At 35.6% G+C, this 11909-nt stretch overlaps 1 protein-coding gene across 1 annotated transcript in view; it reads left to right on the top strand.

Moving 5' to 3' along the window:
- Positions 1-2683: 2683 nt before the first annotated feature.
- Positions 2684-11909, top strand: part of LOC113225391 (G-protein-signaling modulator 2) — a 45135-nt gene continuing 35909 nt past the window's right edge. Inside the window, exons 1-7 of the mRNA XM_026457694.1 lie at positions 2684-2832; positions 6938-7170; positions 7324-7602; positions 7740-7979; positions 9841-10105; positions 10332-10523; positions 11544-11779. Of these exons, the coding sequence (XP_026313479.1) occupies positions 2788-2832; positions 6938-7170; positions 7324-7602; positions 7740-7979; positions 9841-10105; positions 10332-10523; positions 11544-11779 (1490 nt within the window). The 5' untranslated portion in view covers positions 2684-2787. The remainder of the gene's footprint in view (positions 2833-6937; positions 7171-7323; positions 7603-7739; positions 7980-9840; positions 10106-10331; positions 10524-11543; positions 11780-11909) is intronic.

Here is an 11909-nt window from a genome sequence, read left to right on the forward strand (position 1 = left end):
ATTTGCAGGTGGCAACAGTGCTGGTATTGTCAAAGACGTCAAAGTCATCTTTTCGCGGTTATAACTTAGAGTAGCAGGGTTCTAGGGTTATAGCCGCCATTTTGCGGTTGGTTTAAATTGCACATTTGCATCCTTTATAGGCCGAGTAGATAGGGATAACGTATCGCGTGAGCGACTAATTTGTGTTGTGAACATGTTATGAATGGCATTTACACGTATATACAGTATTCGACATGTATAGGAATATTAATAATAATTATACGTACTTCGTGCTCTGAATGAAGTATGGTTGTATTGGTTTAACAGTTTTTTTCTGCTAAAACTGAATATTTAAAACTTCTTTTTCAAGATATGTATTGTGGAAGGAAATCCTTTGAAGGAAATTGTTGGTTTCCACATGTCGCGATAAGTATACTAATAAAGTATTTTGTAATTTGTATTTGTATTTTGTATTTTAAATACACCCCATGAAAGTATTTTCTATTTTGTATTTCAAATACACCTCAAGAAAGTATTTGGTATTTTGTATTTTAAATACATTTAAGGAAGTATTTTGTAATTTGTATTTCAATTAAGATGTAGCATGTATTTTGCCCAGCCCTGACTATAGTGTAAAATAATTCTATATATTACATAATTATGTTAGTCATAAAGTACAATGTTTATTATATTTTATTTAATTACAAATGTATTTAGTTATTCATAGACATGATAACAATAGCGACCGAGTATTTATGATGGTTTTGTGGAATTAAAAGTAATAATAGTCAATTTTAAAGTTTGTCGCTTAAATAGTCAGATATTGTGTAGTACGCTTTTGTAGTAAGTAATTCCTTAAGTTTAAGATTAAAATCTATAGTTTCTACCGTATCTCTTAATTGTTCTGGTAATTTATTAAATATTTTCACTGCCATAACTTGTGGGCTTGATGAATGAAGTTTGAGTCGGGATGTAGGTAATACTAGTGCATTTTTGTTTCGACGAACAGATCTTGGATAATTGTCGATCCTTTTGATAAAAATATCAGGGTGTTTCTTCACAAACTTACAAATTTCTAGGATGTAGATACAGGGTAAGGTGAGTATTCGAAATTTTTTGAAATAGGGTTTGCAAGAATCTGTGCTTTTAATGTTACTTAAAATCCTTATCAATTTTTTCTGTAGGATAAACAGACCGGGACCGTCGGTCGGTACTGTTGCCCCACATTATAACACCGTAACTAAGCCAGGCATACGCGTAAGCATAGTATGTTACTAAAGCTGTTTGTAAGTCAGTAGTCTTTTTTATTTCAAGAAAAGCATAAATGAATTTAGAAAATTTAGTTTTTAGTTTTAGTATATGTGCTTTCCAGTATTATATTGGTATCTATTGCTATACCCAATACAGTGAACTCCGAAGCGACTTCAAATTTAAAGCCACTATATTGGAAATTTACTGCGAGTGGTTTTTTTGGCACGGTTGGAAGGTCATTATTTTCGTTTTTAAGTAATTTATTTCCAGATTGTGATCATTCATCCAGTTGACGGTTTTTTCCATTGTCAGGTTAAGTGTTCTATTTAAATTGCTATTATTTTCGCATGACGTGAGTATAGAAATATCATCGGCAAATAATATAGAACGCTCTTTTAAGATTTTTGGCAGATCGTTAATGTAAATCAAAAACAACAAACATCCCACAACACTGCCCCGTGGAATTGATGCATTTGTTGTTTTGCCATCAGACCGAATTATTTTTATTTCCTTTGTATTATGGTGGAAGTATTCAAGCTCCACAAATTGTTCCCTATTTTTTAAATAAGACTCAAACCATTTGTGTTAATAACTCTAGTTCATAACTCTATAGAAACTAAAACAAATACCCAACCACCATAGTCGGAAATTCCTGCGCTTTGTTTCAACGACGACTTTTTACCTTTCTCTGCTCTGTACGACTGATTTTCCGTAAATTTTACGGTTTCACCCACACCAATGTCAAATTATAACGCACAAAATATTTTAAATTTTCCGCCTAAAGTCATTAATGTTGTCAATTCCAATAAAAATTTAATTAGTAGTTTTAGGGAATTATGACAAGAAGTAAACGACGTCATTTATCAATAATAATCAAAAATTATCGGCATTTTTATTAAATAACTCAATGGTATAGATGAAATCAACAAGAAACGACTTAGAGAAGTGCACTACTTTTTAATTTTCTTCGAAATGGTAGTATATAAGAGAAAAATATGGTAACACTGTCAGCAGTTGCCGTCGATCTGTCAAAGTGAAATAAGGATGTTCCCTATGGCGTTGCACTGATTGTTTCGTTTGTATGAATGAATTGACCGTTTGATTGTTTCACTTTAAAATATGACTTATGCTTTTTTTTATAGTTACACTTAAATCAAATAACAAGAAATGTGTATGTATTGGTTTTCATATAAATTACTTTCATTTGAAACAAACTAGTTATCACCTTGATTTACTTCAACACAAACTATCTAATTACCAAATTATTAATATTATTGAGAAATAAAGTTACTACTCTTGTTTTTCTTTTGTTTCATAAAAGTGAACTAATCAGTGAGTCACATATTGTAACGTAACATGAATTACACAATGCGTTGCATTTATGTGCACGTCACTAATGTAATAAAGAAACGAAAAACTTAACCGACGAGTGTGTGATCAAGTTATAAACGCTCCCATTGCACATACCTAATAAAAATAATAACTATGAGAACAAACTAATTCATTTGTTACTTTTTGTGTTGGTTTTTGAGTTTTCGACAAGATTTAGAAGTTAGAATGTCGGTTAGCGCAAGTGCAGAAAATCTTTCGACTGATGCACAGGTAAGTGGAGTGCGTAAATTTAATAGCAACAGCTTTTTTTATCTATGCTATTCGCGAATACTCGGACTTACATACACGATGTTACAGTTCAATACTGCTTTTAGTTAGGAGGTAATTGATTGCATTCAAATATACTGAGGGCGTTGATTATGAGTCATTGCATTACGTGGGGGACCTAACACGGAAATGGTGACCTAAAACTGTTATGACCGCACTAATCGGTCGATTGCGTATAGGCTGCGACTAATACCTTTTAGCAATATGAAAGTACGATTCGATTAGTTTTAGTTTTGTACATCAAGTTGTGCATTAAACTATAAATAAATAGGTCGAATGTTATCTATGTTGCTGAAAATAAATGACAACAATTGTTGTTAGTATTAGTCTCAATATATTAAGAGAAATTAGAATTAATACTAAGATCACTGTGAATTAAGCTAGATTTTATAATTAGCAAATGTAAGTAAAGTGCTTGGATTATAAACACAATGAGGCAAGTCTATACGCACTAATTGATTTTCATAGAGTTGCAAGTGGGCAACTCTGCTATGCGTTAACTAAAATGCAGCTAAGTGGCAAAAAGTTATTTTGAGATATCATAAAAAACCATAACCTAGGTTTAGAATATTGAAATTGTTTAATGATATTTCAGTTATGCATCATTAGAGTAAGTTCTGATAAGTCAACCACATTAATTAATTTTAACTGTTTTGAAAAGAGAATTTTGTAGTCTGTCTTTTCCTATTTACAACAGATATTTGAGTATTTGTCATTTAGCCACATTTTAGTTAGTGGGTGGTAGAAATTTTTTTATAGCCATAAATCTGTGAAAGAGTTCGTCCAGGGAAGTACTGCCACCATATCTGTTTCTGCCAGCAAGCAGTAATGTGAGTGTTACTGCATTCCAGTTTTGAAGGGTAAGAGGTGCTGACGGGTACTACATGACTAGGTCACTTTATCTCTCAGGGTGATGGGCACAGTGGCAGTGCCCCTAAGATTTTTGCGATTTAACTCATCATAGACACACAATAGTGTCCCTAACGGGTTTGGTAAAAACAATTAATATGTTTTATAGATTTATGTTTAGTTTTTTATAAAGCTAAATATGCTGGATGAAAATGCAGCTACTCATTAGAGACACCGTGAAACTCTAGGATGCTACATTACCAAAATAGTTAGTGACAAGGTGTGTCTCTGGAACACATAGCAAGTTAAATCTCTGAGTGGCACAGCAACTGTTATAAATATGCATATCACTAACCACAAGGCAAAATGTTTTAACAAATTGGTCATGAACCTCCCCTATGTTTTTTCCTACAGTGCAAATAAATTGTGAAGATAGCTCACCTAATGGTGAATTGATTTAAAAGCTAGGTTAAATATTTTGGAAGACTAAGGAAGTACCTTTAATATTGCAAATGCATTGCCAGACATTGGATGAAAGATCTAAAGCTGCCTTCCTTCCTTGCCCCAGCACTTCATACCCTTGAAATTGCGACACAGTAGTACTGCTGCAAATGTTAGTCAGTTTTCTATTGTTGTATTACATGCTTAGTTGGTTCGGACATGTAGAGAGAATGAATGGAAGAATATTGACGAAACAGATTTATAAGGCGAATGTCAGAGGGCAAGTTGGTAAGGGCTGACCAAGGCGAACTTACCATGATCAAGTTGAGGCCATCCTAAAGATGGACCAGGTCAAAAGTTCCCTTAATCGACGGGTGTGTCTGAAAGCACTGATGCATGTTAATGAGGAGAAAGATTTGTGTCAGGACTTTAGCAATTGGAAGATATAAGACTGCAGTACTAATTAATATGTTTTAGTTTATTCTAATTTCTATTATTAATTAATAATAAATTGAACTTAAAAAAAATTAATTCGATAAAATAATTTGTTAAACTTAATGTAGCTTAAATTGGAATGTTTTCTTTGTAAAATTAAAATAAGGTATTTAATTAATAACTATTGTTACTAAAGTGAAAAAATAGGTTGGTTTGCATTAATATTAGACATAACTGGTTGAACACAACTGTGACCATGGGACCTGTAAAGGGCCCGAAACGTCGGTTTGTTTGAAAAAGAAATATACGCGATTTAAATCCGGAAAAATAGTTTCATTTCCTACGTGTAACAATCGCGAAAACCTAAGAACTCGATAAGTGGAAGACTGTTGTCTCTGCCTATGCCGAAGGGGAAAAGGCCTTGTATGTATGTATATATATTACATGCACCTTATTGTGCACGAAAAGCAATATTTTTTATACTAGTTGTGTGTAAAATGAGATTAGTCAAAACAGAAATCATCTTAACAAATGTAATAAATTAAGAATGGGTTGAATACTAGCAGTGTTTATTAGTTGTGTTGTAAAGACAACTACAGAATAAGTAAAAGCAGAATAATGATTGCAGTACAAGTGTTCTGCCCTCCTTGTCGTAAACAAGGAGGACAGAGCAAAAAATCTTTGGATGCCAATATCTCCAAAGTTAAATGCAAATTAGTAACTTTGGAAAAGTCAATTATGCTAAACAAAATAAGATATAAAAAAAGGAAAATGGAAAGAAATGCAGAAAATTCTAATGAATAATGAAATTGATCATTTCCATTACACAACGAAGAAAAACCTGTCTGTATTGAAACAGCGTTTACCTTATAAGATGTAGGGGTAAATTTCAATAATAGCTCACAATGGGTTTTACATATTGCAGTAATTATGGGATTAAATAATACATTCTGTTACTTTCAATTTACTATTGCTACTTCAATTTAGAACCTCATGTGAAAAGGAAGGGATCGTGACGACACGCCAGTGAATCAGTGTTTTAGAGTAGCTTGAAAATGTCGCAGCTAGGCGACGCGACGCTGCGATGCATTAAAACTAACAATGCAACTTAAACTTTATCGTCTACGAGATAAGGTTACTTTATTTAAACAAATACTTAAAAAGAAGATGTAGCGCAGCATCGAGCTACGCGGGTTGACCTTTACGAATATACGTAGGCCATATACCCTGCTAAATAAAGTATACATTTCTGAAAGCTGCGCTGCGTCGCGCGGTAGTTCCTGTCGTCGGCAGCTTGTGCCGCCACAAGCTATTCAAAGTCCACTTAGCTTCTCAATAATACTAACACCAACAAAACCGCCAAACACAACAACAAATAAATATAACCTTATCATATAGCATAGAAGTTTATGTTGCATTGCTCATGTTAATTCATAGCAGCTACGCGCCGCCTGATGGCGGCAATTTGAGGCGACCCTTAGAAAGAAGAAATTAATTGCCAAGAAGAATCACAATATGCGTTACATAGGTGTCTTTGATACTGGCCACAGATTTAAGTATGGACATGATTTAACACTTTTACAAGTAAATAATCGACAAAGTACGTATGGAAAGAAACATGCTGATTGTGTATGAAGAGACAAAAAAATAATTTTACAATCCTGTATCAGCCAATAAATTACAAAGTAGAGGATGTCTGGTCGTTTATCAAGACGTTACCGACTAGTAAACAATAAATTTCGGTAAGATTTTGTCATACAGACGTGATTCAAAATATTGAAATGGAAGACAATGAAACAATGGGCAGATTGACTTTCTGGAATTGGATTTGCAGCTACAGGATTCAGTGTGATTATGAAAAATCTATGTGACTGTTGTTACCTAGTCATTGTGTGTATAACAATTATTACGTTATCAATAAAAAAAAAATTGACTGTCTGAGAATAGAACTTATGGATCGAGAGTACAGCGCCGTATATGACTTCTTACATTTGGTTCCTAAAACAAAACCAGGCAACTAAATTGTATAGCTATGACAAATTTCTTACATATTTAGCCATAGTAGTTTCTGAGAGAGAAAGCCGTGACTTACAGGCTATTATGTTTTTTCTGTACAAATATATGTTTATACATAATATAGATAGTTGTTGTATTGAGCCATAAAATTATAGCAAAAACAAAAAAGGTATCAGCTATTTATATTTTTGTTCTAAATATTGCCTATTTATACCTATATTTCTGTAAATGGAACTATGAACTCTTTCTTAAATACGAATTCTTCTCCACTTAATTTTTTAAATTAATAGATTTGTTATTGTTTTAGCAGAGTTGTGATGGAGGCTCCATGTGCCTTGAGTTGGCACTAGAGGGCGAGCGGCTTTGTAAGGCAGGCGACTGTCGAGCTGGGGTCGCGTTTTTTCAAGCAGCCATACAAGCTGGCACGGATGACCTGCGTACGCTCTCCGCCATCTACAGTCAACTCGGAAATGCCTACTTTTATCTAGGAGACTACAACAAAGCTATGCAGTACCACAAGCACGACTTAACTTTAGCTAGGTAAACTTAGCGTAAAAATTCGTTAGAATTCATTTCATTTTATGCCGTTTGAACACTCTTATTTATTGGATTTAAATGCTAAAAAGAAATTCCTAAAGTATGGGGAATATTTATATCTGACCTCTTATTTCATGGCTATTTTGTTGGTTTTAGAACAATGAACGACAAACTTGGCGAAGCCAAAGCCTCGGGTAACCTTGGTAACACTTTAAAAGTGATGGGGAAATTTGCTGAAGCAATACAGTGTTGTAAGAGGCACTTGGAGATATCTCGCCAACTTGGCGACAAATTAAGTGAAGGGCGTGCTTTGTACAACCTGGGCAACGTGTATCATGCTCAGGGCAAACAGCTGGGGAGAGTTGGCCAGAACGATCCTGGACACTTCCCACAAGAAGTCAGAGAGTGCTTGATGCAAGCAGTTGCTTATTATGAGTAAGTACTTTCATTCAGAAGATTAAAGACTATATTCTAAATTGACAACTATGAAAATAAATTATTTCACCGCGTCGGATTATTTACTTGCTATCTTACATAGATCATTAACTTAATGAAACCTGCCAACGTTTCAGAGAGAATCTCGAGCTAATGCGAAGCCTTGGGGATCGCCAAGCAATGGGTCGAGCATGCGGCAACCTGGGAAATACTTGTTATCTTTTGGGGGATTTTGCTCGAGCTATCCGCTATCACACCGAACGACTGCAAATAGCGCAGGAGTTTGGCGACAAATCAGCTGAAAGACGCGCTAACAGCAACCTCGGGAACTCACACATTTTCCTTGGACAGTTTGAGAATGCCGCTGAACATTATAAGTGAGTACTTTGTACCAATTCCCATACATCTATTTCGTAGAAAGCGATTAAGTAGGTAATATTGTGTATTTTGTTTTACTAGATTGAAACAATATAGCGATTACAGTGAATCTTAAAATTTTTTGTCATCTGCCGAAATATCGCCTTTTTATAATACCCTTTAGACACATGTGATGATGTGCAAATAAAGTGCTCATTCGTGTAACAGTTAAAAGTTTGCCGAAGTCCGCTTCGGCACCTCTGCGCTTCCAGTGTGAATAAATTAACTCTTAAGTTTTCGGTATATGCATTTTAAGAAATTGCCATTGCTTCTGTTTCTTACTTGCTTTTTAGTAGCGAATACGTCCACATATAGCAACGTATGTGTACACATATATCAATTAAGCAAACACCCATATTAAAATGAAACTATCAAGTGCATTATTTAATATTAGGGGATACTAAATCATAAGGAGTCCATTTTATCAATTTTTTCCTCATCTGCGTAGCCCCTTCTAATTCGGTTCTAATAAATGTAATACATATGCTTATGCGAATGTGAATGCTGCTGCCGTGTGTTTAGACAGAAATATTATGCATTGTGTGTGAAGCTGTGCATCATCGGATTTTCAGATAAAAAGGGCGACGCATTGGCCGTGTGTTTAAATTTCTAATTTAGACGAATCATTGCGAACTATCAAAATCTCTTCGACATTCACCCAATGTCGATTATAGTATTACAGTAATGTTAGAAAATAGAATCTGTTTTCATATCTAAACAAATATGTATGTATGAGTACTATCTTTGAAATGGTAAACACATGTTAAGATATCTGAATTGGTTGAATTGAATGGTTCTTAGCCAAAATTGTGAATGTAATAAAACCAACGAGAATTACAAAAACCGTACATAAGTATTCTAATACACAAGTATTCTAATTATATACCTAAATAATATATTGACGTCCTCGGTGGCCCTTTGGAACGAGGTGATCCCGGGTTCGATCCCCGTAGTACCAATTTGGGAAATTAGCTTTTATAAATTGGTTCTGTAGAGCTAGCACGACTTGCGCGAGAGCGACATAAGCGCGAGATACTGCAATTCTCGCATAGAGATCTCGCGCTTTGTCGCTTTCGCGCGCTCTGTCGTACTAGACCCTCTGGTTTGGATGTTCTGGATTCCCGGGAGTGAACGTCGTTGCTCTGGTATTCAAAGTACAGAGAATTTCCTAGTTTGAGACCAGGTAATTGGTGTGGTTGTCTTTATGACATTATTTTCATCCAATTGCGATGTAAAATGTATTTCACAAAAATTATTATTTTGTATCTGTAAAATGCTCTATATAGTGTTATTTGTCTGTCCCACAAAATCCTGAATATAAAATGATGTCAAAAAGATATCAAATTACAGCAATTACCACATTTCTATGTTAAATTGATCAGTTTTTCTTGATAAAAACTTATTAATGATTGCAATAATCGGACATTATGTTGGCACTGAAACAATCTCCGCAAAGCATGATAAAATGGTTGATTGACCCTTTTGTGGGCTCCATGCATCACTTTTACGTCTACAGACAGCCTATTTTTTTATTAAATGTATCTTTAAACATTGTGATTGACTCATAATCATAACACGTATTAACAGAAGATAAATGGCCACCTAAAAGCGACGATGAACGCTAAATCATTTGCGAATTTTTATCAGAAAACGAGCGCTACATCCTTTTGACTCCAAAGTACCTTTCCACGTGGTCGCAATTAATTTAAATACATTTAAATGCTAATTCTCATCTTCAGTTTCTATGAAATTATTTCACATCAGTTTGCCGGTTCACATAAAGAATGTACGTACATGACTGCTATTCTTCTTGATGTATAGACGCACATTGGCATTAGCTGAAGAGTTGGGTGACGCTGCAGTGGAAGCTCAAGCTTGCTACTCTCTCGGGAATACTTACACATTATTACGGGAATATCGCATCGCTGAGGAGTACCACGCAAGGCACCTGGCAGCGGCAAGAAAACTGCAGGATCGTGTTGGGGAAGGCAGAGCCTGCTGGTCCTTGGGCAACGCCCACGCCGCTCTTGGCAATCATGAGAAAGCACTATATTTTGCCAGTGAACATTACAATATTTCTAAAGAGGTGAGATTCTTTTGTCGCCTTGTTTCCTGAAGGCTAATAGTGGCAAATAAAATGTCTAAAAGTGTTTGTATATGATGTAGTGCAAAAACACATTTTGTGGATTTTATAGTATAACTATATACTCGTATAAATATCGTTCTCTTTTGTTAACTACAAATCTGTTTTCATCGTCGTTTGAATGGAAGATATTTTTAATTAACGCGTGGTTAACGCATGCTTATTACAGTTGGGCGATGTCCTCGGCATGGCGACTGCCCAGATGAACATTAGTGACCTTCGTAAAGTGCTCGGCTGGCCTGTAGAGGCTGATAGTCCACCGGCACCCGTTGTAGACACTGATATCGATAAAATTCCCGCCACGCCTTTCAATGCACTGCGAGTGAGGCGGCAGAGCATGGAACAACTGTCTTTAATACAGGTTTGTACAATTTACATTTACACGGATACATTGTCGAGCTCGACTCAAAATTTTATTGTTAGCTCCAAAACCTATTTCGCCCGTTATCATAGGGGACTTGACACGAAACTGGGAAAAAAGAGACGGAATTATTGGGGCTGCCTACTTGCTGGGGCTGATCACAACGCGGTCAAAATCACCGTATGATAAGAGGTACACTGCATTTGAATGTTAAGCTTGAAAGTTCTCGACTGATGAGCTCTTCGCTCTGTCCTGGCACTGGTCCGAAACCCCGACAACTACTCAATTCAAACTCCAAAATCAGTTCGATTGCCTAGGGAGCTATTTGGACGATTATAACGATGGGCTCATGGAGACTTTACGTACGGTTGGGTCTAAGTTCTTCAAGACTTCGCATAAACAACTAAAATGTCTGACCCTACTAATACGGATTTCACCGATTTCAATTGATGCTTTTTCAGAAGTTATTCAATTCCATTTTACATAAGATACACCATTGCAAACAGCAAAAATATAGTGGTTGTTCTTAAAAAAGTGCAAGAATTTTGTACTAAAAAAATTATAGACTGGTCCATGTTTGCAAGCCGTTATCGCAAGTAATTACAAATCGTCTCACACGCAGCTTTGTCGACTTTCAGCTTTTCGAATTAATCGATTTCCGAAAAGTTTTCAGTTCTTCAGACCACACATATATGGTCTGGCGGGTTTATCCACAAACGTTACACAAACTACCTAAGTATTTTGTATTTTGTGTAACGTTTGTGCACAACGAGAAAACCACCGATCGAGAGATTCAAGATTTCATTCGATTGAGATTTACGCTGTACTGCCGTCTATTCAGTGGTGCCAAGTTGGCTACCAGTACATGAAAAATTGAAGTGTTTGTATCAGCATGACCACAGGGACCGAAACTCAAAACCTATCCTGTTCTAATGCAGAGTCAGACAACGAGATTTTCTGTTCTGGACGACGTTTACTAAGGACTAGACAGCAAAGGGTTAAGTATATATTTTTTTCTAGATTACGCCAGATGCCAAAAAGAAAGAAGCTGAAGAAGCAGAGCCGAAGAAACCAGAGTTCACTAAATCAGAATCTGAAGAGAACCCTGAATCCTTCTTTGACTTGCTAAGCAGATGTCAGTCGGAGCGCATGGATGAGCAACGCGCAACTCTCAATGCAAATAAAGAAAATAGGCCTAAGCCCAAAATAGTCAACAAGTTACAGAGATCTGCTAGTAGTGGAGCTAAAAACACCAGGTTAGTTAATTATGATTATTATTTTTATTACTAATATATGGATACGGTCCCATCAATATTGAATTCATACTAATGTGTTTTGTATATACAGCCTTGGCCAAAAGTATTAGGCACCCTAAAACTTACTTTA

This window comes from Hyposmocoma kahamanoa, unplaced genomic scaffold, assembly GCF_003589595.1.
Source record: "Hyposmocoma kahamanoa isolate Upper Pololo Valley unplaced genomic scaffold, ASM358959v1 100021, whole genome shotgun sequence".
NCBI lineage: Eukaryota > Metazoa > Arthropoda > Insecta > Lepidoptera > Cosmopterigidae > Hyposmocoma > Hyposmocoma kahamanoa.